Raw genomic sequence first — 27,536 nt, 5'->3', positions numbered from 1 at the left:
TCACATGGCAAAGGAAGTGGAACTGATGGCACTTCCAGCGAAAGCTCCGGTCATATGCCGCTGGGGAGCCACCCTGCTTGCTCCTGCAAAAGCAGCATGGGCCTTGGCTCAGCATCCTGAGCTGCCTGGCACAAGCTGCCTGACCCCAACATCCTCATCGCCTGCCGGGCAGAAGGAAGAACTCTGGGGTGCAGCTCTCCTCTGTCAGAACCAGATGTGAGCCCCTAAACCCACTGTTCAGTGTCTTTGCAACAAAGCTTACCCACTTTCCCTACTCTGTGTCACGACTACAGGAAGACACAAGCTGCAAGCAGGCAGCCCAAGCCCCAGCTCCCAGTGTGCAGCCAGGCTGCAGGGTGAGGAGCTCAGCTCAGAAGCACTTACCCAGACTCACATCCAGGGCGTGGGTCCTTGAAGGTTGTGGTGCAAGTGTTGTGGTCCACGAAGTAGTGCACACCCTCATTCATGTACTTCATCTCCCAGCCGGGTGGCAGTGGTGGCTCCTGGATCATCCTGCCAACAAGGAAGGGGTCACCAGGCAGGCACCTCAGGCATCTCACCCTCAACTGCGGCCCTCCAAATTATTGCTCTTGGGGACAACCTTCAATTTGAAGCTCAGTTCTGTGCTAGACAAAGAAGGTATTCACAGTATGGGATTAGCGAGCACCTGCCTGCAAGCTACAGCTTCACTCCCGGTCTGTGAGAGAGGCAGCTTCAGTGGAGGCCTAGGCCAGGTCCTCAGCTGGGGCAGGCCTCTGGAGAACCACTGCCCCAAAGCTCTCAGGAGCCCAAGAAGAGCCCTGAGGGAAGGTGACAGGGCAAGGAGAAAGCACCTCTTTCTGCCCAGAAAAACCTGCAGTCTTCCCTATGACTTCCTCATCTCCACCCTCAGCTCCTGCAAGCTGGAGAGCTGCTCCACAATGCCAAGGATTGCAGCATCCCACCCTCAGGAGCTCCAGCAATGCCCGCTCATTGCCTGCAGTTCTTGGTGCTCTTTGCTCCCCAACACTGCAGCCTGCTCAGTCCCCTGCATGAACAGCTCTTGGCACCCAGTAGCCCATCTCATGGACCTTCCAAAACCACAAGCATCCTCCCTGCTCCCCCCACAGGCTGCCTACCCCTGCGTGCGAAGGTCTTCCCACTGGGTGGTCTGTGTGTTGTGGTTCTCGTAATACTCTCACCTACTGTCCTGTCTCCTCTCTAAGAGAAAGAGGAAGTGTTAGCTGGAGCACTCTGGCCAGTGCTGACCCACAGTCTAGAGAACAGCCTTCCCCTTCCCAGCTCATGAGAAGTTTGTCAGCTCCTCTGTCCTACCTCCCCACCAGCACTACCCCTGCTCATTTGGAAAAGGCCCTACATTTCTTCTAGTGCAGAAGCTGACACACCTCCAGGGAAGGCCAGCAAGTGGGAGGTGCCATGGCAGAGGCCAGCCCTGCCAACATGCTGCCAGGCTGGCACAGGAGGCATGCTTGTCCATGCACCTTGCTGGGCAGGTGGCACACGCACCCTCCTTCAGACACGCAGCACTCCACAAGCCCAGCAGCCCTCCCTGTGGATCTGCAGGTGCTTCCTCAAACACATCCGAGCTCCCTGCATGGCTGTACTGCTGGTGCACCAACCCCCCTCCTCTGCTGCACACAAGCATAAAACAACCCTGCCACTCACCCCAGCACTGCTCAAACCCCCTCCATGCCTGCATCCTCACCCCCTTCCCAACACACACTTCCAACACCATTTTCACATTCTGAAGAGCAAGAGCCTCCCAGCCATGTTTGGGCACCATGACCTGCTGATAATTCTGCACCCGCTCCACACCCCACTGCACCCACACTGCACAGCCCCTCTCACTCTGCCTGCATGCCCACCAACAACCCCGCTCTGCCTCTCGACAGCCACCCCCTGTGCCCACCCACTGCCTCCCCACAACATATGTGCCCCACACAACACACCTCCTTCCCTCCATGTGCCTGCATCACTCCCAGCACGCAGGGCCCTGCTCCATGCCAGCCGGGACACCCTGCACACACACTGCCCTGTCACCTCCCAGCCACCACAGCCCCCCCCTCACCCCATCTCACCCCCAGACTGTGGGAAGCAGCTCACACACCATGGTTCTGGCAGGCCCCATGTATGATGACTGGGACTGCATCCATCCTGGGAGCTCAATCCATGCAGAGCTGTGCCTTCCCCCAGTCTGCCCAGCTGAAACCGGAGACAGGGCCCCTTTCATCTCCGATGCAGGAGGTGGATCACCCAGCATGACAGCAAAGGCTCCAGCACTGTCCCCATAGAGACCCTGCCCTTGGAGACCCCCTCTTAGCAGCCTTGAGCCTTCTGTCCTGCTCCAAGCTCCCCACAGTTTTAACCCCTCTCCTGCCTGGCACAGCACAGCCCATCTGCATCCACAAGCATCTCAGCCTGCCCTCTTCAGGGATGTTCTCACCATGGAGGGGGCCTCTCTTCGCTGGGGATGGCACACAGATCTTTCAAAACCTTCTGGCACACAATGCTTGGACCATGGGGGCAAGACAGCCAGCCCTGCTCCTGCCATCTCCCAGCCTCACTGTGGATTGAGACAGAGCATCCCGGGAGGCACGTAGAGCAGTGGGATGGAACCCTGCTCAGCAGAGGGGGTCTGGGGACAAGTGAGGAGTTGGATCCCCAACCTCTCCCCCAGTCCAAAGAACAACCACAAACATTTCTGCATTCAGTAGCTGAAAGAAGTTGGGAACTCCTCCAGGAAAAGGGGAAAAAAGGAAAAAAAGCTGGATTTCAAATCAGAGATCATGCTAATCACAGCAGGCTCAGCCCCACATGCAGCAGAGCACAGGGAATACTGGCTCCCCAGCCACCATTCCCATTAACACCAGGGATGGGAGTGCAGGAGCTGCTGACAGCACCATCCTGTGCTCCCAGGGTCCTGCTCTGGGTGACAGAGGAGTGTCCCCATCGAGGCTGTGCGGTGAGTGTGGTGGTGAGGTGGCTCAGTACTTACCCCAGCCAGGAGGATGGGGACCAAGAGGATCACTGTCAGACGAAGCACTGGATGACTAGAGACAATAGAGAGGGCAAACCCACAAAATTAAACCAGGGAAGGATGCCTGGGAAGAGTGGATCGCAGCAGTAAGCCGAACAGCCCGGTTCCCACTTGCCTCCCCTTGGCCTGCAGATCCCAGAGAACTAAAAAACCCACACCCCCCAAAAAAAATAAAACCAAACCAAAAAACCAAACCAAACCAAACAAAAAAACAACAACAAAAAAAAAAAGCACTAAACAGAGGCTGTGGCAGCCAAGGGGGTGGTGTGGCAGGGGCTGTGCCACACAGAGGGAAGTGGGACAGCATGGCAGGGTCCAGATGTGCACAGCTCCACCGCCTGTCCCCACCAGATACACCTCCAGCCTCCTCCAAGAGCCACACACAAGAGGGGAAAAAATATCGCAGGCCTCTCCAATGAAATCATTCCCACAAGCCCAGTCCACGCCCAGCACTTCCTGGCAGGCTGGCGGCCCCCTCCTCCTGAGCAGGGTGCAGGATGCCCTTGCACTGAGGCCACATTCATCCCGCGCAGATGGACAGCTTCGCGCACTGCCACCCCCCCGGCAGGTTGGGGGCCACTGCACAAAGCACCTTTCTTCTTCCCCAGGGCAGGCAGAGCCAGTGGCCATCACCTAGCCTGAACTGGAGGATGCCCTGGGACAGAGGGAGCAGGCTGGAGTGCTGCCCCATGCCTGAGCCCCCCATCTCCAGCTCCAATGGAGGTCCCTGGGGATGGATGCGCAGCCCCGACAGCTGGGGGTCCAGGGAGGAGGCCTGCAAGTGCTTTTAACGGTTAAATAAGAAACACATTGTTACCAAAAAGGCATTTTCATTGTACCTCCTGAAACCCAGCTGCCAGAGAGGGGCCACATCCCAGCCCTCAGCACTGGGCTGGGGATCAGAGGTAGCCTGGGCTCAGGAAATGCCAGGGCCCCCCACTCTGAGACAAGCAACCAGCACTCAGGTCACCCATGGCAGCCCAACACCCCAGGGATGTCCTGGGGGATGACAGGGATGGGGCTGGCACAGTCCGTGCCTCTCTGAGTGTTGGCTCTGATACCCACATGCCAGGACTGAGCGCAGGAGGCACTGCCCCAGCATGGTGTGGGGCAGTCTCCGCTCTCTCCCTACCCAGACAGGCCAGAAAGAGCCACAGCTGAGCCACATCCAGCAGTATCACCTCACTGTGACCTAAAACCAGCTAATTAAAGTTAACAGGACAGGGACACAAGAGCCTGGGGCAGAGGTCTGGGGAGCCATCCCTCCTGCAGCTCTCCACAGCCCCTGGGAACAACCTGGCCCCTTGTGCCAACAAGATCACTTGGTGCAAGGGATGCTGCATGCAGGCACAGCCTGGGGAGCCCTGCAGCACTGAGGTGGCAGAGTAGTCCCTGGCTGCACCCTGGCCCCCCATAAACTGTGGCTTCCCCCAGGGGCTGCATGGAGATAGCTCTGAATTGCCCAGGGCTGCAGCACTGCTCATCCATCACCTCCCCACCTTCCTCTCCTAGCAAGGAGGGCAGGTGGATGCTGGAGATGGGATGGCAAAGAAAAGCAGAAAGCCCCTTGGGGAAGGAGGCAAAGAAGAAGACATCACTGCTGGCAGCAGAGAGCTTGACAAAAAAAGGTACAACCGTTCCATCAGGCTAAATTTGGAGCACAAGTCCCTCCCTCTGCTCTCCGCAGAGCCTGGCCAGGGAGAGTTGCACAGCACTGGAGCAGCTCCAAGGCTGGTGCTGCTGGAGATGGGAGCGAGCGACAGGCCTGGAGCCCTGTTCAGCCTCCAGTGGAAGCCCCCTCCTATGCTGAGAAGCACAGGCTGGCAGTGGGCAGCAGAGCTGTGGCAATCCAGCTCCTGCTGCAAGGCTTGGAAGGGCTGGTGAGTTGTCCAGGAGAAACAGGCAGGGGGAAGAGAGGGGCAGAGCAGCTTCCTGCACCCCCAGTTGTGCCTCAAGCAGAATGGACTTTACACAACTGCTCTGGCTGCATCCCCTCCCAAAGAGCATCCGAGCTCCTCACTGTAGCACAGAGCTCACACCAGCACTGCTGGGACATGCCAGCCTCCTGGCTTTCTCAAAGATGAGATAAGCATTGGGGAGAAGCTGGTCACTCTGCTCTGCCCACCTTCACCCAAAACTTGCCCTGCAGACCTCCTGCCTCCTGGCAAGAGCCATGTTTTTCACCCACCTGACAATGGACAGCACTGGGACATCACTGCTCTGGGAGGCGGAAATGCTCCAGCCTGGCTCTTTCCCAAGCATTGCTCACACTGCAGCACAAATGCTGCCAGCACTGTCCCAGTTATCAGAGGGTGTTCAACACCACTGGAAGCCAGGTCCCAGCTCTAGCAGCAAAGGCAAGGCCAGGACAAGAGTGGTCTCTGCCCAGAAGCTACTGCTCTGCAGGGCTGTTGAAAGTCCATTCCCTGAGCAAGGAAGCACAACTACTCAGCCCACACCAGGAACCAGGGGAAGCAGAGAAAGCAGGAGGAAGCTCACCAAGCCAAGCAAGTGCTTGTTCCCTGTGCTCTCTGGTCCACTGGCTCTTGCAGCCTTCACCATGTCATCATTTGTACATTGGGTCTGCGGCTACTGCTGCTGACTCCTGCTGTCACCCAGGACCCAACCACGCTGTCCTCAGCCCAACGGAGACTTGGGGCAAGATAAACTCATCCCTAAGAGCCTCCCCTCCTGCTACAGACCAGGCTCCCATGGCTTCCTCAGCACATGCCCAGCTCCTACAGCATGCAGCAAGTTCTGTAAGCCTTGCAGGTCAGCAGCAAGGCTTGCCTGATGGGAGCCATGAGAGAAAGCATGTGCCCAGCCATGCTGGCACTTCAGGGACACTGGGGACAGGATGCTAAGGACACCTTCCACCACCCTTCAGGGCCATGCAAGCTGTTTTATAAAAATAAAGTTACTCCCAGGCAGTTCTCCACATGCAGAGGAGCTTGTGGGCTCTAACACAGCCCAACAAGCAAGCACCTCCCCACACTCTGTGTCTCCCTGGTGAGACTGGTGGGTGAACCGGGTGAGATCCCTGACACCACTACTACCCTAGCTCTCACCTGATACAGGAATCTTTGGCTGAACTTCTGCATGGCTCCTTGGAGCTGGTTTTGCTGGGACTGCCACTGCTCATAGTTCCTGACATATTCAGCCGTGGGGCATTGCCATGTGGTGGTCTGGGTGTTGTGGTCTATGTAGTAATACCTACCTCGAGGATCCACACGTTTCTCCCACCTGGAAGCACCAGAGGAAGATGTCACTGTTCATCCTCAGACAGCTTGGTGGGTCTTGCTGGCAGATGCTTCCAGCTGCCATATGTCAACTCAGTACAAATGCTGGTGTGAAGGCAGCAGAAATAAACCCCAAAGAGGTCAGGAGGCACAGCAGAAGGCACAGACCACGGTGGCACACAGAGGAACCCTCCCATTACCCTTGTCTGAGGGCTGCCCCCGGGGCCCCAGATACTTAACAGCAGCTTGAGAACATCCAGCTGCTGCCCCAGAATGTGCTGAAAGCACAACTGAGAGAAGCATGGGGTTACAAGCCACTTCCCCAGCTGCCATGCTCCCCTCATGTTCCTCATGCAGGGACTCAGCAGAGAATTTGTGGTTGAGTTCTGCCCCTTGGAAATACAGGTGAGAAAAGCAACTCATAGTCCTCCAAGAGAGGAAGACACAAGAGCTGCCTGGACCCAGATGTCCAGCTATGGAGACCATGACTTTTCATTGCGCTCTGACACTACAGGCTGACTTCAGACACTTGCTCTCTGGCTCCTCTCACAAGACTAAGATACCCTTTAACATGAGGACCCCTCATTCCCATCTCCAGCACAACCACCAGTTTCACAGCTGAAAGGGCTCTTTTGGGCAAAGATCCACCAGAAGGAAATATAAAATACAAGTAAGTCTTGTGCAAGGCACATGAAGCCTAGATGGGATGCCTACACACTAGCCAAGTTCATACCAGGATGCCATAAGCATTCTTCCAAGACAGCTGACCTCCGACAAAGGCAAGGCACTGGCTTGGAAACCTGCACAGAAGGGAAGGAACATATGTGGGGTACTCCTAAACCTACCTTTCCAGGTAACAGCTTCCCTCTTTTAACAGCAGACATTTAAAGCTGTTGCAGGATCAGAAAGCAGCTGCAGAGATCACAGCTTAACTAAAGATAGCGTGTGCCCACAGGAACCTGAAGGCTCCCATGGAAAAGAACAGGACAGGTTTGTATTTCACTTTCACACATTACATTGGTGGTTAAAGCACACTTCAGTCATTCCAGCCCTGAACAAACTCAGTCTAGAGAACACTTGTACAGTTTGGCTGTACTGAGTTCTCTGCTTTTAGGAGCACAAAGAGGTGAGAATTCAACAAGCTTCTGAAAAGCACACGGATCCCAGGGCTGTGTATAGTCTTTGTGACCTGAAGACTGTTTACTCCTGCAAATGAAAGCATGGCCCTCCTGAACATGAGTTTTGCAGAGTGCTTCCTGCAGGTCTCATGGAGCTGAGCAGCATTGTCTTCTCAAGCACAAGCAGACCCCAGTGTGGCTGAGAACATAAGAGGCCCCTCTGAGAGAGCCCAGGGTCCAACTCCAGGTTGGGGCACACTAAGCATGCATGTTTTTGCTCACCAGGAGCTCAGTCCTCATCTAGAAGCATGTTTTTCCAGATGACATGAAGCCCGCCCTCTCCCTTCTCCTGGTCCTCAGGGGGACTTTGCTGGCATCCCATACTAAAGGCCCACCCCTCTGCTCTGCCCACAGGTGGTTGTTCTGCTGCTCAGGTGTTCAGTGGTTTCTGTGGACTGTTAAAAAAAATAATCCTCTAACAGAGGTCAAAATCTATCAGATTGGAAAGCCTTTTCCTTTCTACAAATGCTGAAAAGACCTTTCTGAGGATACAGCATGTGTTTTCAGGCCAGTAAACACTTGGTCATCTCACCCTATTTCCTTTTAGGAATGAAAAGACTTTCCTGCCACCTTCCCCCCTTTTGCACAGACTCCTGTGTGTCTGCTACAAGAAGTTAGTTGAGTATCTAAGATGCCAGCTGCCCTCAGAGCCCCTCACCCTGGAGGAAGAGGCCTCTCCCAGGTGATGGTCTTGTTGTCTTACCATTAGGCAGCTCTCGCTGTTCCCACCTGCAAAAAAAAAAAAAAAAAAAAAAAAAAAAAAAAGTAATAATGAGACAGCTGATATTTGCTAGCCCAGAGCCCAAATTCTGTCTGAGGGGGAGCTCCCAAAACAAACTGCCCTCTGCAATGCCAGCCAGAGTGACTGCATCCCACTGCAGGACTCCCCAGGCACCTGTCCCCTACTCCAGGGCCAGCTGGGGAGAGCAGCACCCCTCGGGAGAGGATGTCAAGGAAACCCAAGGTAGATGAGATGGCACCTGTCCTCTCCTCAAACACAGAGAAGTGAAGGGTTCAGCTGGAACAAGCAACATGGATCTAGCAGCTGCAGCCCCTGCATCTGCAGGGCAACCAGAACCAGAGCCTTGCTGCACATAGGACCAAGCGATGTCACAGGCACTTTCATCTACCTTAAATCCTGCCCCAACAGCCTCCCTAGCAAAGCTGTTTGCACATGTGCCCATCCACTCAGACCGCAGCTGTGCAGCCCAGCCTCCCCCCCAGATCAGTGACTGTAATTAACAATCACCTTATTACCCAGAATGTCCAGAGAGCTGCAGCTAGTAGATTTGCAAGCCCACCTCCTCACGTTGCTTAGCTACAGCATCCTAACCTTTCTTTAAAATAAAGAATGAGAGCAGGTCTACATGGCAGTTGTTTGGATTGCTAGATCAAGATGATCAGAGAGGTGCTTGCAGCAGCCTGCTTTCTGGAAACAGGCATCATTTGGAGCATAAATTCATCATTTCTTCCAGAAAGTAGGAGGGTCAGCATAAGATTTCACACAGGGTCAGTTTTATGTCCTGTGAGTTTTTTATGCCAGTTTTATTTGGCTTCTCTTAATACATCTTTAAAGGGAAGCCTTTGAGTTTGGGCTGGAGATGAATTTTCTCCTTTGCAGCCCTCCCTCTCACTGCTGACAGATATTGTTTAAAGGCATCACATGGCCACAAGGCACTTGGTTGGGAGGTGGCCCCTAAGGGGAGCCGGTGTGATAGGAAGGCCTGGCTTTACAAGGCTACACTGAAACCATGCTTTGCCTTAATTAATTCATGAAAGTGTATGCCCTGGCAAAGGTAAAAGCTCCATGGAGCACTGAGCTTTCCTTGTCAGCTTTTATTTTGCAACAGAGAGGTGGCAGCTGCTGACAGATCCGTTGTTCTCCTGCCACACTTCTGCTCACCCTGGTCTCCCTCCCAATTCACAGAATCACAGAATCACAGAATCCCAAGGGTTGGAAGGGACCTCAAAAGATCATCTAGTCCAACCCCCTGCAAGAGCAGGGTAACCTACAGTACATCACACAGGAACTTGTCCAGACGGGCCTTGAATATCTCCAGTGTAGGAGACTCCACAACCCCCCTGGGCAACCTGTTCCAGTGCTCTGTCACTCTTACAGTAAAGAAGTTCTTCCTGATGTTAACGTGGAACTTCCTATGCTCCAGTTTACACCCATTGCCCCTTGTCCTATCACTGGATATCACTGAAAAAAGCCTAGCTCCATCATCCTGACACCTACCCTTTACATATTTGTAAACATTGATGAGGTCACCCCTCAGTCTCCTCTTCTCCAAGCTAAAGAGACCCAGCTCCCTCAGCCTCTCCTCATAAGGGAGATGTTCCACTCCCTTAATCATCTTTGTGGCTCTGCGCTGGACTCCTTCAAGCAATTCCCTGTCTCAATTAATCATCACAAAATGTTATAGAAAATTAATATATCAGCTTCTGTTGTGACAGCAACAAATGGGGGTTTGCAGAAAGCAGCCCCTGTGAAGGAGATGCTGTAAGCACTAATGTCCCATCACCTGGGCTTGCACCAACCCTGCTTACCCTCAAAACTCCCCAGGGAGTTTTTGAAGCCACCAAACAGTGACCTCAGCCACAACCACAGGTCACGCACATCACAGCCTTGTCACTGCTCTCAAAAGTGGTGGGAAGGCAGAAATGGGGAGTTTCTGCCATGTTCCCAAGCCCAGGCAGGGTGCCATCAGCTGGGGACTCCAGCAGTCCAGCAGCCATGCAGGCAGCCTGGAAACCCTTGCCCTGGGCAGAAGGCACTCTTGCACTCCAAGATAGAGTCAGTTCCCCAAAAGCAGGAAGGGAAAATGAATGCCAGGCTCAGGATTAAGCCAAGAGATTGTCTAACCCAAATCAGAGCTGCTGGCTTCGCTCCTATGGGCTTCTCAAAAGCACTGTCAACTTAATGCATCTGCAGAGACCAGGTAACATCTGCAGGTGCTGCTACCAGTCAGCAACACTGGGTCTTATCTGTACAACAGGTCTAGGGACACCAGTCATGCTCTCTGATGTTCAAGGCAGGACCTGCTGTGCCTGTACACCTTTGATAGTGAGGCACTGCCAAGCATAACACTGCCCGAAGAGGTGAGCATGTGAGAGCAGAGCCAGCACTACCCGGTGCTGTTCTGGCATCAGGAAGTCTTTGTCTCTCCACCCCTTTTCCTGGGTTACCCCTGGGCAGCATTGGGCATTGTCAGAGGGAAAATGCCTGAAGTTTCCTGATCACTAAGGTTGATCCCAGTGCTTCATGAGCATAAAAGCACTGGGACAGCAAAAAAAAAAAAATAAAATAAAATTAAAATCTCTAAAATCAGCATAGCTGGGAATTCTTGAAGACACAAGCATGTCCACCCCATGAGATGGATGGCAGAAGGTCCCTGGACATCTTCAGGGAGAAGGCAGGGCTGAGGAAGTGCACTGGCTGGAATGCTGCCCACTTCAGGCAGAGCTTTGGGAAGCCCCTTCCCAGACTTGCACTGCAGGCACTTCAGATTGGCACCAGCAACCAGATACGGACCCGGCACAAGGCTCAGGTGGAGGAATAATATTCACAACCAAAACTCCAAGGCACAACTCCACTCGTGAGACTTTGCAGAAGTCAGTATCCCACTAAAACCCTTCAAGCATTGTCTTTCCAAGGTCAGTTGTATGCAACAGCCTCCTTTGGATGGATCTAAAAGCTGCAGCACCACCTGCCTACAGAGAGGACAACCCGAGCCTGACATCCCACCCATTCTATCCATGCTGACATACAGTGCTTCAGAGATGAACAGGACCTCAGCCTTGTGCACACAGAACTGGTGTGCCAGCAGTTGTTACTGGAGGGGACAGGTCCTCCAGACTCATTAACAACAGGTTCTGTGATCAATATGGCTCTGAAGACTTGGAAGTCCTTTATGACAAGAGGCTCTCAAGCCCCCAGGTACCATTTTTGTGATTCTAGAGACCAGAAATCCCACAATGAGGACTCCTCTAGGGCAGAGAGTTTCTGGACCCCTCTCAGATACTCCTCTGGGTGCTCTCATGACTGCAAAGAGACACGCAGGACTAGGGAAAGCTGATGGTGGTGGCAGCTACTGATTGATGTCCTCTGTTCCCATCTCACACCCTATACAAACAGTTGACAAGCTCACATGCTCCTCAGGTCAGCAGCTCCCTGGTGATCTGGAAAGTAAATTTGCTGAGGGCTGCTTTGCCCTACAAACAGCAAATTACCACTGTTAAACAGCAAGCTGGGATGAGCTGTTGTCATTGCTAACACACAGCAATGGCCTGAGAGACAGGGACATGGTGGGACACCCAGCCTTGCTCAGATCATCTTGCCCAGTCTTAGCTGGCTTCAGCCTTTTTGAGCTTCCCTGCATCCCACAAGGGGCAGTTTGGGGAGACACACAACCACGGGCTTTTCCTCTGGGGACACTAAGTCCAGCTGGCATTCCTGTCCCGTGCCTGCTGCCACATGGCCACCAGCAAGGAAGATCAGTGCTTGAGCAAGCACTAGACTGTGGGAGCTCTCACCCATGTGCACCACTGCTGCAAGCATGGATCTTGTGACGTGTCAGCCCTCACTTGTTTCCCTCCAGCTGCCCGCAGGGCTCCAGCAGTGGATACCAGGAGCAACAGACGGTGTGAAGTGGCATTGCTGAGGCAACCCAGCAGTCCAAACAAAATGCCCTCTTTATGTAAGAAACCACAGCCCCATGCCTTCTGCCAGGCAGCATAATGTACCTCTTTGTACAGGTGAAACAGAGCTGTGTATACACACTGTGCTAACGGCCAGCTGTCCCCATGCAGGATCATCACTGACAGGAACCAGATGAGGAGCCAGCGCCTCTCCTACCCTCTCCCCTTTTGCTACTGGTCTGCTCAGAAGCCCCTATGTGAGAACCAGGATCCTGCACCAAAGGCCCTGAGCGCTGCAATCAGCTGCTCCTGTGCCACACACGCTCCCTGGCTCCATAAGGAAGCACGCTCTGCCCAAGCCAGGAGGATGTGAAGGAGGTTCTGGTCTCTGTTGGGGCTGGAATTATTCACAACACCTTCCAGCACCCTCCAGAGCCCCAGATGTGTGAGATGCCTTTGTGCCTGCCACATCTGGTACAGATATTCAGAGACAGCTATCTGAGCAGAATAAATACCTCTGAATACCCACATGAACCCAGCCACTCTTGACTCCATCTGCACTCAGCCCGGCACAAGCAGGAAGGCTGGGGCTCAGCACACCCACCAGCATGCAGTGGGAAAAGCTGCCACCCCTCCAAGAGGCCGAAGTGCTGTCCTTGGCTCCCACAGATTAAAGGAGATACTGGGAGACTGAGGCAGGGCTCATACAGAAAGCAGGAAGGACATTGATGGTCGAATTTGAGATCCCCAGGACAGTGAGAAGAGCGTGTAGCAAGCTCACTGCCCTGGACTTCAAAAGAGCAGACTTTGGCCTCTTCAGGAGCCTGCTTAGTAAGGTTCCATGGGATATAGCCCTGGAGGGCAGGGGGGCCCAAGACTCTTGGTTGATATTCAAGGATCACCTGCTACAAGCTCAGGAGTGCTGCATCCCAACTAGAAGGAAGTGCGGCAGAAGGGCCAGGAGACCTCCTTGGATGGATAAGGAGCTGCTGAGGAAAATTCAAAGGAAAAAAGAGGCTTATAAAAAATGGAAGCAAGGACAGGCGGCCTGGGTAGAGTACAGGGATGTTGTTCGGGAAGCTAGGGACCAGGTTAGGAAGGCTAAGGCCCAGTTAGAATTAAACCTAGCCAGGGATGTTAAGGATAATAGGAAGGGATTCTACAGGTACGTAGCAAACAAAAAACAGACTAGGGACAACATAGGCCCCCTGAGGAAGCTTTCGGGAGAACTGGCTACACAGGATTTGGAGAAGGCTGAGGTTCTGAATGACTTCTTCGCCTCGGTCTTCACTGGCAAAGGCTCTGACTGCACCACCCAGGTCTTAGAAGGTAGATGCAGGGACTGTGAGAATGAAGACCTTGGGCCCACTGTAGGAGAGGATCTGGTTCAAGACCATCTTCAAAATCTGAACGTGCACAAGTCCGTGGGACCTGATGGAATCCATCCGTAGGTCCTGAAGGAGCTGGCGAATGAAGTTGCTAAGCCACTGGCCATCGTATTTGAAAAATCATGGCAGTCAGGTGAAGTTCCCGATGACTGGAAAAAGGGAAATATAACCCCCATTTTCAAGAAGGGGAAAATGGATGATCCGGGGAATTACAGACCAGTCAGTCTCACCTCTGTGCCTGGCAAAATCTTAGAGCACATTCTCCTGGACAGCATGCTAAGGCACATAAATAACAACAAGGTGCTTGGTGGCAGCCAGCATGGCTTCGCTAAGGGGAAATCCTGCCTGACCAATTTGGTGGCCTTCTATGATGGGGCTACAGAATTGATGGATAAGGGTAAAGCAGTTGACGTCATCTACCTGGACTTGTGCAAAGCGTTTGACACTGTCCCACACAACATCCTTCTCTCTAAATTGGAGAGATATCAATTTGATGGATGGACCACTTGGTGGATAAAGAACTGGCTGGATGGCCGCACACAGAGTTGTGGTCAATGGCTCGATGTCTGGCTGGAGACCGGTAATGAGTGGTGTCCCTCAGGGATCGGTGTTGGGACCGCTCTTGTTTAACATCTTCGTCGCTGACATGGACAGTGGGATTGAGTGCGCCCTCAGCAAGTTTGCCAATGACACCAAGCTGTGTGGTCTGGTTGATATGCTGGAGGGAAGGGATACCATCCAGAGGGACCTTGACACGCTTGTAAGGTGGGCTGATGCCAACCTTTTGAATTTCAACCACGACAAGTGCAAGGTCCTACACCTGGGTCGGAGCAATCCCAGGCACAGCTACAGACTGGGCAAAGAAGAGATTCGGAGCGGCCCTGCAGAGAAGGACTTGGGGGTGCTGGTCAATGAGAAAATGAACATGAGCTGGCAGTGTGCGCTCACAGCCCAGAAAGCCAACTGTATCCTGGGCTGCATCAAAAGGTGCGTGACCAGCAGGTCGAAGGAGGGGATCCTGCCCCTCTGCTCTGCTCTTGTGAGACCTCACCTTGGGTATTGTGTGCAGTTCTGGTGTCCTCAACATAAAAAGGACATGGAACTGCTGGAACAAGTCCAGAGGAGGGCCACGAGGATGATCAGGGGACTAGAGCACCTCCCGTATGAAGACAGGCTGAGGAAATTGGGGCTGTTCAGCCTGGAGAAGAGAAGGCTGCGTGGGGACCTCATAGCAGCCTTCCAGTATCTGAAGGGGGCCTATATGGATGCTGGGGAGGGACTCTTTGTCAGGGACTGTAGTGACAGGACAAGGGGTAACGGGTTAAAAATTAAACAGGGGAAGTTTAGATTGGATATAAGGAGGAAATTCTTTCCTGTTTGGGTGGTGAGGCACTGGAATCGGTTGCCCAGGGAGGTTGTGAGTGCTCCATCCCTGGCGGTGTTCAAGGCTAGGTTGGATGAAGCCTTGTGTGGGATGGTTTAGTGTGAGGTGTCCTTGTCCATGGCAGGGGGGTTGGAACTAGATGATCTTGAAGTCCTTTCCAACCCTAACTATTGTATGATTCTATAACAGCTTTTTCCACCTCTTTAGCACCAGAGCAACTGGCACCTGTGCAGGGGATGTTGCTCCTGTGAGCGGCAGAGCAAGAACTCACAGGCTTTGCTGTGCTCTCTGCACAGCCATCCCCTGGGAGCCAGGCCGGCAAGGGGCTATCCTGCACGGCTTTCTGCAGAGTACACTGCTGCCAGAGCTGAAGTGGCCTGGGTTTGTCTGCATCCCTTCTGCCTAAGACATCACTGACTCTATCAGCCCAGGCAGCCGCACCCCCATCTCCCAAGCTGGGTCCCAAACCACTAGTCAAAGTAACACCCTTGTGTGGTGAGCCAGCCAAAAATCAGCTGCCCTAGATCAAGTCTCAAGAGATCCCCAGAAGCTCATTTACACCACCCCAGGGCCACAGTGTGTTTGTGCAATCTGTGTTTAGCAAAACTCTATTAACCCAGAACCTGGTCCGGCAGCTCTCAGGGCAGATCTCACACCATGGAGAGCTCAACAGACTCAATTCTCTGCTTTCCATCATCTGGGAAGACCTTGGTACATGGTCTCCACTTGACCGAGCAGGTCAGCTGCTACTCAAGCCAGCCTAGCATGAGCATAAGATTTGGACAGCACATGCAAGAGGGTTTTGCTTTATTTTCCCCCTGCAGGTCCTATGAGTGAGGACAGGGAGGGACTGATACACAGGGTGATAATCTAAGGTGTCTCCAGAGATACAAATTCCACAAGCTCAGCCTAGAGGATGGCTCACAACCCCTTCACTGCTCTTCTCCAGCCATCTCCCAAAGCACACAGCTTTATCCTCCTCCCTGCTCTGACATGCCCAATTTTCTGGCATGTGAGCACTGCAGGGAGACAGGCACAGGGGGACATGGGCCACCCTTCCACCTGTCTGGGCCAGGTAAATGCATGTCTGATGTCTCTCAGAAAGCCATGCTTGCAACCTTCCTGAGCCTCTGAAACCCCAATCCTGAGATACCCACGGGCTCCTCTCCCCCCCTGGAAAGAAACAACAGCCTGTTTCCAACTCAGGCTGTGCAGAGATGAGGAAAAGGAGACCTTCAGTCTACCTGGTAGGAGCAGAAAGGGGCACAAGCTCTGGCTGGAATAAAGACCTTTTTCAGAGCACTGGACTTTTCCAGCTGCCTGGAAACAGGAAGTGCCCAGGCCAGAGAACAGAAACACACACCCTGCACAAAGACACACTGAGCTGTTAACCCTAATTACCTGTGACTGACACACGAACAAGGTCCTGACCTTCCAGGCATTACCTCAGCCAAAAGAAAATAAACAGCTCCCTTCATACGAAACACAAGCCATTTTCAGCCCCCCCCCCCCCCCCCTTGCATTTTCAGTCTAGAATTAAAGGTGTCTGAAATACAAGGGGAGAACAACCCAGCTGCAGCACAGAGAGGAGCTGAGCCCAGAGCCTGACTGCAGCCCCACCAAGAGCCAGCATGCCCACCAACAGTGCTCAGCTAGCCCCAGTTCTCCTCCCATGCCCTTCCCCACATCCCCCAGAGGAGGAGGATGCACAGCACCCACACCAGGGAGAAGAACAGGCATAGCTATGTGAGGATCCTGCCCACCTCCCCCCAACAGTGGCCAATGTCTCCACAGTGTCTGTGGAGTGCATGCTCCTGCCCTTCTGCTCAGAGGGAGCTCCCTGGAAATCCATGCTCTCATGCATTTTTCTCTGACTGATCCCTTCAGCATCCCCAGGACAGCAGAGGACTCTGCTGCTCCCCTGGGCATGGATGCCCAGAAGCTGCTTGATGCAGAGACACAAATCACTGTATATTACCTGAGACCCACAACAGATACGGATCAGACCCCAGCACAGAGGAGGGATCCACAACAGTGAAGTCCCAGAGAGAGGGCTCAGATGAGAGAGGACAGGCTGTGCCAGGTGACCAGGGATGCAGGGAACCCCAACAGGCACCCTCAGGACCATCGTTTCCACCAACTCCCAGTGCAGCACAGCCCCCTCCTGTGAGGGTGGTGAGGCACTGGAACAGGTTGCCCAAGAAGTTGTGAATGCTCCATCCCTGGCAGTGTTCAAGGCCAGGTTGGACAGAGCCTTGGGTAACATTGTTTAGTGTGAGGTGCCCATGGCAGGGGGTTGCAACTAGATGATCTTAAGGTCCTTTCCAACCCTAACTATTCTATGATTCTATGATTCTTCCAGCACACAGCAGTGCCCCAGTTTGCTCATGTCCCCCCTAACTGGCCCCTTCAAGGGAACAAAAGTCTCAAGCAGAAGTCAGAGCTTACCCGGGGGCAGAACACCCAGGGCCAGCACCACTGCCAGGGCTGGCAGGGAACTGGAGCTGGAGGCTGTCTCCTCTGACTCTACAGAGCTGGTCAAGGCAGGAAGAGCAGGAGTGACTGAGCCATCAGCTATGCTTGCTCCTGCTGCTGCCCTTTCCTCTTCAGTGTCTGCAGCACCCACTGCATCTCCGTTCACTGGAAAGGCAGAGAACAGAGATGTCAGCACCCAGAAAGGGTAATGGGGTCCTGGCTAATCTACTGCACCCATGCAGCCCTAGAAGCAGAGCCCGTGGTGGGTGGCAGCCACTAACCACCCAAACACAGGACTTGCAATGTTCTCAGCCTACAGCAATGGCAGCACCTCCTTCACCCAGCAGTCAGATCCCTCTGGGAACCACTGCTAATGCCTTTGTTCCAAGAAAAAAGCTCAGTATCTCTTCTGCAACTTGCAAACACACTGTGTGCCTGTTGGGAATTCAGGTACAAGCAGGAGCTCAGAAACTGCTTGTGCAGCATCCTCCCAGGCAGAGGAAAGCCCAGGCTCAGCAAGTCAGCTGCACTGGTAAGAGCTAAATGTTGCTGGATTCCACTGAGCTTATGGAAAAAGGAAGTGGAAGAGACAAAGCAAAGGGAATTACAAAGCAAACTGATAAGGAAGAAAATGCAGACAAGAAAAATGAAAGGGAATTTGTTTTATGAACATTTATTAGATAACCAAAAACCCTGAGACCTGGCAGTCCAGCAGAGGATAACTTTCGCCACAAGACATCCTGGCTCCAGGGGCAAAGCAAAAGCATTAAAAAAAAAAAACCAGCAACAAGTAACAAAGTAGTAAGGGATACAGACGGAGCTCCACAAGTTAGACCTGAGAAACAGAAAACTAAGCGAAGTATCTGTGCGTACAAGCCTAAGTATTTAAAAGTATTGTAGGAAAAAGCCTCAAAACTGTATAAACCCCCACAGACAGGGGACTGAAGAACTACAAACACTGTAGAAGAGGCAAACTGCTCAGGACACTTCTGCTTTTCAGCTGGAGGGTAGCAGGACAGCATCCTGCAGCACCAGAGAAATCTTGGTACACAGCATGAGCAACTAAAGAAGCCCCTCAGGCAGCACCTACAGGCAAGAAAGACTTCCAGGTCAGCAGGCTCACAGCAACTTCCACCAGAATCCTGCAAGACTAAGCTGACGAGGTCTCCGACTACTACTCATTTCTAACAAGCCTTGGAAAAGAGCAATTTTAGAAGCTTCAATCACATTGTGCCAGTCTTCAAAGGGAACCTGCAGAATGACTCAGGTAACTACATTGTGATCGGTTTGATCTCAGTCATGGACAAAGCAGGGGAAAAGCTGATCCAAAGTTCACCTGATAAGGAAGGGCTCCAGGTGAACACAGCTAGGGCTAAACAATGTGGCTGTGCAGAAAACATGCCTTGAAATAATCTCCTTTTATTGTCTGATGAAATTACAGCTGTGACAAATATAATGGAGAACGTTCTTGCAACAGTCTGCTCAAAAAACATTATAATGTCACCAAAATGTACCAAACTGAGGAGGAAGAGGTTGGTTTCTAGAGGCATTCCAACAGAGCACAACTAAGGGTGTCAGTATTAATCCCAGCCACCAAAAATACTCATCTACCCATCCTCCAGTGTAAAACCATCACCAACAGGACTTGCTGGAGACACAGAGGTTGGGTGAGTGGTAAACAAGTGACAAGGACAGCACAGTCATAAGGACACTGGGGAGGCTGGGGCTGGGACAATAAAACATATTTTAAAAGCAAAGCCAAGGAGCCAAGTTGTACTCGGGAACAAAAACCTCTGTCCACAGCCTGAGGGAGTATCCCACAGACAGCAAGGGCACGAGGAAGGGCTGGGTGAGAACAGGGAACAGAACAACGCATTCATACCCAGTACAGCACTGCACCAAACCAGAGACCAGTCACAGCCTCAGGAAAGGAAGCAGGACCAGGAGCTAGAGCTGAAAGGCAGCATTTCACATCAGCTTTCTGCTCCCCCCCTCCCAAAATCACAGCATCATAGAACAGTTAGGGTTGGAAAGGACCTTAAGATTAGCAAGTTCCAATACCCCTGCCATGGGCAGGGACACCTCACACTAAACCATGTCACTCAAAGCTCTGTCCAACCTGGCCTTGAACACTGCCAGGGATGAAACATTCACAACTTCCTCGGGCAACCCATTCCAGTACTTCATCACCCTCACAGTAAAGAACTTCTTCCTTATACCTAAACTAAACTTCCACTGTTTAAGTTTGAACTCATTACCCCTCAGCCTATCACTACAGTCCCTAATGAAGAGTCCCAGCATCCTTATAGGCCCCCTTCAGATACTGGAAGGCTGCTACAGCCTTCTCTTCTCCAGGCTGAACAGCCCCAACTTTCTCAGCCTGTCTTCATATGGCAGGTGCTCTAGACCCCTCATCATCCTCATGGCCCTCATCTGGACTTGTTCCAACAGTTCCATGTCCTTTTTATGTTGAGGACACCAGAACTGTACACAGTACTCCAAGTGAGGTATCACAAGAGCAGAGTAGAGGGGCAGGATCACCTCCTTTGACCTGCTGGTCACGCACCTTTTGATGCAGCCCAAGATATGGTTGGCTTTCTGAGCTGTGAGCGCACACTGCCAGCTCATGTTAAGTTTCTCATTGACCGACACCCCCAAGTCCTTCTCCACAGGGCTGCTCTGAATCTCTTCTCTGCCCAACCTATAGCTGTGCCTGGGATTGCCCCAACCCAGGTGTAGGACCTTGCACCTGGCATGGTTAAACTTTGTAAGGTTGGCATCAGCCCACCTCACAACCTGTCAAGGTCCCTCTGGATGGCATTCCTTCTCTCCAGCATATCAACCAAACCACACAGCTTGGTGTCATCAGCAAACTTGCTGAGGGCCCATTCAATCCCACTGTCCATGTCACTGACAAAGATGTTGAACAAGACGGGTCTCAACGCTGATCCCTTAGGGACACCACTCATTACTGGTCTCCAACTGGACATTGAGCCATTGACCAAAACTCTTTGCGTGCTGCCATCCAGGCAGTTCTTTATCCACCAAGTGGTCCATCTTTCAAATTGATGTCTTTCCAGTTTAGAGACAAGGATGTCATGTGGGACAGCGTCGAACGCTTTGCACGAGTCCAGGTAGGTGACGTCAACTGCTCTGCCCAGTCCATCAGTTCTGTAGCCCCATCATAGAAGGTCACCAAATTGGTCAGGCAGGATTTCCCTTTAGTGAAGCCATGCTGGCTGTCACCAATCACATTGTTTTTCATGTGCCTTAGCATGCCTTCTAGGAGAATCTGCTCCATGATCCTGCCAGGCACAGAAGTGAGACTGACTGGTCTGTAGTTTCCCGGACCTTCCAATTTTCTCTTCTTGAAAATGGGGGTTATATTTCCCTTTTTCCAGTTGTCTGGAACTTCACCTGACTGTCATGATTTTTCAAATATGATGGACAGGGGCTTAGCAATTTCATTTACCGGCTCCTTTGGGACTCATGGATGGATTTCATCAGGTCCCATGGACTTGTGCATGTACGGGTTCTTAAGATGGTCCTGAACCTGATCCTCTCCTACAGTGGGCCTAAGGTCTTCATTCTCACAGTCCCTGCATCTGCCTTCCAAGACTTGGGTGGTGTGGTCAGAGCATTTGCCAGTGAAGACTGAGGCAAAGACGTCATTAAGAACCTTAGCCTTCTCAAAATCCAAGGTAGACAGTTCTCCTGATAGTGTCCAGGGAGGCCCCACGTTGTCCCTATTCCATCTTTTATTTGCAATATAACTATAGAATCCCTTCCTGTTATCTTTCACATCCATAGCCAAGTTTAATTATAAATGGGCCTTAGCTTTCCTAACCTGGTCCCTAGCTTCCCAGACCGCCTGTATTCTTCCCAGGCCGCCTATCCCTGTTTCCACCTTTTATAAGCCACTTTTTCCCCCTCTAATTTTCCTCATCAGCTCCTTATCCATCCAAGGAGGTCTCCTGGCCTTCCTTCCAGTCGGGACACAACACTCCTGAGCTTGTAGCAGGTGATCCTTGAATATCAACCAACAGTCTTGGGTCCCCCTGCCCTCCAGGGCTATATCCCATGGAACCTTACTAAGCAGGTTCCTGAAGAGGCCAAAGCCTGCTCTCTTGAAATCCAGGGCAGTGAGATTGCTACACGCTCTTCTCACTGTCCTGAGGATCTCAAACTCAACCATCGCATGATTGCTACAACCAAGGCTTCCCTGGAGCATCATATATCCAACCAGCCCCTCCCTGTTGGTGAGCATGAGGTCAAGTATGGCACCTCTCTTTGTTGGCTCCTCTATTACTTGCTGAAGGAAGTTGTCTTCCATTCAATCGAGGAACCGAACCTCCTGGACTGCTTGTGCTGGGCCGTACAGTCCCTCTAACAGATATCAGGACGACTGAAGTCCCCCATGAGGACAAGGGCCTGTGAATGTGAGGCTGTTCCTATCTGTCTATAGAGTGCTTCATCCACAGAATAGTCCTGATCATGTGGTCTGTAACACATCCCCACAGTAATGTCCCCCATCGCTGTTCTCCCTCTGACCCTGACCCACAAGCTCTCTGTTGACTCATCACCTGTACCCAGACAGAGTTCCATATGCTCCAGACTATCCCTAACATAAACAGCAACTCCCCCCCCCCATCTGCCTGGCCTGTCTTTTCTAAAGAGCCTGTAACCTTCCATTCCAACACTCCAGTCATAGGAGCCATCCCACCATGTTTTTGTGATACCTATTGTATCATATCCTCGTAGACATGCACACATCTAATTCCTCTTTTTTATTTCTCATAGTACGGACATTCCAACACTCCAGTCATAGGAGCCATCCCACCATGTTTTTGTGATATCTATTGTATCATATCCTCGTAGACATGCACACATCTAATTCCTCTTTTTTATTTCTCATAGTACGGACATTCTTATAGAGGCATCTGAGCTGAGCTCCAAATGAAGCTGGCTTATTGGCTGGAGCGGTTGAAATGTCTCTGCATTGCTCCGAGCATTTATTATAGGTGCTGGCAACTGACTGGGTGTGTTGGGATGGAATGATGCCCCCCTCCCCCAACACATCTAGTTTAAAGCTTTCTTGACCAGCCTGGCAAGCCTCCTACCAAAACCGCTCCTCCCCTTTGTTAGACCAGCTTCACCAGCCTCCAGTAGACCTGGCCTCCCAAATCAAGTCCCATGTTCTAGATACCCAAACCCCTGACTATGGCACCACTGTTTTAACCATTTATTAACCTGGTAAATCCACCTAGCTTTTTAAGGTCCTCCCCTTATCAAATCAATACGAATCAATTAATTCCCAGATAGGAAATTCCCAGGCAATACAAGACCAACCTGCTCTAGTGGAAGGTGTCCCTGCCCATGGCAGGGAGTTGGAACTAGATGATCTTTAAGGTGTGGAGAAGTGGCTAACAGAGAAAGATCACGTTCCCATCAACGAGCTGAAATAGAACATTTGTTTAGAGAATGGTGCAGACTTACTAGCACCAGATAATGAGGAACTGAGGGACATCTGGAGGGAAGCGCCATGCTCTGGCCAATTACAGACAAGGACACTAACTAATAAACAAGATAAGCACATAAAAATAGAGGATATAAAAGTACACAGTTTAACTGCAAAAATAATGAGCTTACGCAATGCCTTATTTGTGCCAGAACCAATCAAGTGCCTAGTATTTGCACATTCACCGTTATATTAACCGAAGGTAGAAGCCCAATAAACGAATTGTGCTTATTGATCACAATGGTCATGATGATTCCTCCCTGCTGCAACATTAAGGTCCTTTCCAACCCGAACCATTCTATGATCTTAGCAGAAATGCATTTTCTCCCACAAGAGCCCCACAAGCTCTGCCCTCCCCCTCCCATGGGTGCTGGTTCACCTGTGTCATTGGCCATGCCAGCATCCTGTGTGCTCTTGCCCTGCTGCTGGTGCCTGCTCCTGGCTCTAGGACTTTGCTCTCCACTCCCTGTGTTCTGCCTGGCCACTCCAGCCACATGTTGGTGTGCCCTGCAAGGGAAAGAAATGCAGGAGGTGAGATACACCAGGGACCTGCTCATGGGTCCCAGCACCCACCTGCCAGTGGCAGAGTCCCACGGAAGAGTAACCTGGGTAACAGCAACCTTGCATTTGTTTGCAACATTCACCCTGGCCACCCTATGTACCAAGGAACAACCCCAGGCTGTCATGGCCAGAAACTTGCTTGTAGCACCAAGCCAGTTTGCTCTGTCCATCCATGCAGCAAAACTCCCAGAAGAGATTCCACACCGGCTCCTGCAGCACAGTGGGAACCCTCACTGGTGCCTCCTGCCCGGCTACAAGCCTTTCAGAAAAGCAGGTGAGGAAGGTGCAGGCATTTGCTGCTGCTGGAACAGCTGTGGCCTCTGGCAAAGGAGGGAACAAGCAGCTGGGAAAGATGAGAGCTTAAATCATACACCAGATTGTGACTGGCTCAGGGGGTTTCTATTTATGCCACTCCGAAGCTCCCTTGCCACCATAACCCCAGCCAGGGCAGCCTGACCTCTGCAGGCAGGTTGCCTGCAGCACCCCCCAAGAAAACTCTCCCCCTCCGACCGCTCAAGACCCCTGAGGCAGCCCGGAGGCATTCAGGAAAAGGCTGGGTTTTCACGTTCATGAAGAGCCTGGTTGTTCCCGCAAGCGGGGAAGGGGGGGGGGGGGGGGGTTGGGGGGATGTTGCAATGCTGCATCCGAGGCCAGGGGAGCAGAGGCTGAGCCTGGCCACCTCCACCCAGGATCACAGCCCAGGGCAGTGACCACAGAGGGTGAGGACTGCAGGGATGAGGAAGTCTGTTTGCCGCAGCCAAGTCCTCCCCTTAAAAGCGCAAAACCTGCAATCTGTCCCCACATCTTGGGGCTGGAGCTGGGAGGGGACAGAAGCTTGGCAGTGACAGGGTGCAATATCAGTCATGCTACCCTCACCAGCTCCAGCAAGCCCTTGGTTCCTCCCACTGGCTCCAAAGCCACTCTCTTTGGGAAGCAACTCACAACAGTGGGCAAAGGAAGGACTGGGATTGGGAGGAGACATGGGAAAGCAGGAGATGGTTGTCAAAAATAGATCAGAGCCATGGGCAGAGCAGCTGCTGAGGTTGCTTTGACCTGCTCCAGACCTTCCCAGGATGGCAGCCCTGCAAAAGGGTTCCTCAGAGAGTGAACTCACCCCAGAAACCCTTGCTACCCCTAGAGCATTACTGTGTGCTGGGGGTTTGCTTCATCCACCAGCACCTGGGGACTTGGAGCAGCTGCAGGTGCAGAACAGGCTCTTCTTCCCCTGGTTAGGAGGTGAAGGTTGCCCTTCACTGCCCATCCATGGGGCTCAGCAGGGCACAGTGTCACCACACACTTCCCAAAAGCTGGCCAGGACCCACCTCCCCACATTCACCCCATGGCAAGGCTGGGAGGCAGCATGGCCCCCAGAGCCCCAGCCAGAGGGGACTGGGGTAGGTGGTACCACTGCAGGAGCTGGTCCCACTGGGAGCAGCGCCCAAGGAACAGGATGGATCTGGTCCCTGCCCTTCTCAGCACAGATTTGCTCAGAGCTGTCCAGACAGTTTTTAGAAACCAAAACAAGATGTTTCCAGGCTGCCAGCTGGCCACACAGTTACCAGGCCTGAATTAGGCAGCCTGCTGCCCAGCCCAGCCCTCCTATGAGTGCTCCCATCTGGGAATTGTCTTTTAATAGACATGTGGAAACAAAGCCAGCAAGGCCATGTGAGAGCAGTGGGGCTGGGAACATGCTCCTAAAATAAGAGTGGGGAGAAAACAAGGCAGAGCACAGATGGGAACAGCCCCTTGTAGCCATGCTGGTAGGACAAAATGGGGTGTGCAGAGGGCAGCCCATTACCCAGGCAACTGACAAGACCCCTGCTGTGCCCCATTGCCTGGGGACCTGGGGTGGCTGCCCCATCGAATGCTTTGCCCCATCTCCACTCCTGGGCTGGAAGCAGAGGGAACAGATGATGCCAAAGAGGAAATTGGTGTCAGCCAGGGAGACATCAACCTTTTGGCTCCCCACCTTCTGCCAAGGCAGAGCCCCCACACCACAACATCGATGTGGGGCCTGGGCATGGAACCCAGGAACGGCCACCTTCTCCCACTGTGGTGGCCAGGTCTTGACATGAGATGCCAGCAGAGGTGGAAGCATCAGTCTTGGTCTCAGCACGCCAGATCCTAAACTGCAGCCAAAGTGGAGGGAGGGCAGCACACGCAGCCAGGAGCCAGTGCTGGCTGCAGGGAATCGGGGCACAACCACCAGGAAACACAACCAGGAGAACCCCGGCACCACATGGGCAGGGGGTCTCAGCTCCTGAAACATAGAGTTGAGAAATTCCCCCTATGCCTGCAAAGGGGGGAGGAGGCAGCCATGTCCCCAGAACCTAGCCTTCACGCCTGCAGTGCCCGGAGCGGAGGTGGCACCAATGTAGCATCACCCTGGAGCTGGGGCAGAACAGCCCCTTGCCCCATGGCAGCAGGACATGCAGCCAAAGAGATGCCTGGCTCCAAAACCCTGAACCCAGTTTATTCCTGTTACCCACCCCCTTCCAGCTGACCCATCTCCCAGCTTGTTCCCTAAGGCCCCGAGCAGCCCCCCACAGCAGCAGGCAGCACACCTGCCATGCAGCACTGCCTGCCTCCCCTCTGCCTGTGCCAGGGCTGCAACTGGTGATAGCAGCCTTTTGTTGTTGCTGTGTCACACCAGAAGTCACATGCCTGGGGACATCCTGCACCCACACGTGGGGCTTTGCAGGGCAAGGGGTCTCACAAAGAGAAATACTTCATCTGAGGGACCCAGAGGAGTGTCTCCTGCCAGCCCTCAGGGATGCTCATGCCCATTGCTAACTGAGAGGTGACTTTTGGACATCACACAAGCACAGAAAGCAAATGATGCTGCACTGAAGAAATCACTGAAGCTTGCACAAGCTCATGACAGGTAACAGCGGTTTCTCACAGAACGTAACACCAACGTGGCTCACCAGCTGGAGCCTCTCCTTAGGACAAGCAGCAAACAAAGCTGCTTCATTCCCTGCTGTCAGAAGAACCACTACAAGACAAACCGGGGATTGTGGCAACTCACTTGGCATCCACGGCACCAGCTCTCAGCTGGGGACCTCTGGGCTCTGCTTTCTTTCTGCACAGAGGGCTGTGGAATTTCACACCCTGTTGCCAAGGTTAGCAGCAAATCCCAAGATGACATTTGTTCAGAAGAAAGAGAAGTCCTGACCAAGCAGTTTCCCTTGAGGGGACAGCATAGAAATAGCCGAGGAGCAAAGAATGACCCTTTTATTTCCACCCTATGAGCAAATTTGCCAGCATCCATCAACAAGCCCATGAAAATAAACATGGCTCTGTGTATAAACAGAGTAAACATCAAACAGCATTTCCAAGCACAAAGGACCCATACTCTACTCCGGAGAAGTCAGCTGCCTCCACGGTAGGTAGATAATTTCCTTTGGAAGCAGCTGTTATTTCCATACAGCTCTGCTTGCTCTGCTTCTCCTGCTCTTCCTGGACCTTCCGAAGAATCTCCATGTGACCATCACCTGGAGGGGCACTGGGCTTCCCAGCCTGACCCAGTGCCTTGCTTGAGGCAAGATCTAGGGTGCCTGTAACCCCCATGTGAAGGGACCCCTGCAGACCAACTGCTGTACTTAGTCACAGCCTGCCCCACATCTCCCCAACCGACCATTCCTTTGGCTGCCAGTAGAGCAACTGGTAGAAACTGGACCATCACAGACCTGATATTCCTTGAGAAACAAATACTTCAAGAAAGGCTCAGGTCAGCTGCACCTTGGCTGTATGGCCACCCCCAGCACCTTCCAGCTCTGCTGTCATCCAAGAGGTTGGCCTGCTCCAAACCTTCTCTGGGCTGCTTTGCTGGGGTTCACTGGGAGATCCAGAGCGGCATCTGCTGCACAAGGACAATCTTGACACTTCATCTGCCTTAAGGCTGCAGCAACCACTGATTAATGGACTGAGAGGTGCTACCAGCACAGGACCCTTACCTTGGTCTGCTTCCAAAGCAGTTTGTACTGGGAAGCTGGTATCTGCCCTCCATGGCTGCAGCCATGCTGTTGGGGTCCCATCCAGACAGCTAGGACCCTGAATGAGTGAAGAAAATGACTGAGACACCTACTAGTTCTACCCTCCTTCCTTGCATTCCT

General features: G+C 52.6%; 1 protein-coding gene across 1 annotated transcript in view; it reads right to left on the bottom strand.

Moving 5' to 3' along the window:
* The window catches only part of LOC136004211 (NEDD4-like E3 ubiquitin-protein ligase WWP2), a 34,298-nt gene extending 7,086 nt beyond the window's left edge, over positions 1 to 27,212 (bottom strand). Inside the window, exons 1-9 of the mRNA XM_065660506.1 lie at positions 27,189 to 27,212; positions 23,240 to 23,367; positions 8,158 to 8,183; positions 7,010 to 7,076; positions 6,106 to 6,280; positions 2,996 to 3,050; positions 2,108 to 2,202; positions 385 to 513; positions 5 to 83 (exon numbers count right to left, since the gene is read on the bottom strand). Of these exons, the coding sequence (XP_065516578.1) occupies positions 5 to 83; positions 385 to 513; positions 2,108 to 2,202; positions 2,996 to 3,050; positions 6,106 to 6,191 (444 nt within the window). The 5' untranslated portion in view covers positions 6,192 to 6,280; positions 7,010 to 7,076; positions 8,158 to 8,183; positions 23,240 to 23,367; positions 27,189 to 27,212. The remainder of the gene's footprint in view (positions 1 to 4; positions 84 to 384; positions 514 to 2,107; positions 2,203 to 2,995; positions 3,051 to 6,105; positions 6,281 to 7,009; positions 7,077 to 8,157; positions 8,184 to 23,239; positions 23,368 to 27,188) is intronic.
* Positions 27,213 to 27,536: the final 324 nt, after the last annotated feature.

The sequence above is a fragment of the Lathamus discolor genome, chromosome W, assembly GCF_037157495.1.
Source record: "Lathamus discolor isolate bLatDis1 chromosome W, bLatDis1.hap1, whole genome shotgun sequence".
Classification (NCBI taxonomy): Eukaryota; Metazoa; Chordata; class Aves; order Psittaciformes; family Psittacidae; genus Lathamus; species Lathamus discolor.
The sequence above is the reverse complement of the archived record's forward strand: the minus strand, read 5'-3'. Positions and strand labels throughout refer to the sequence as shown.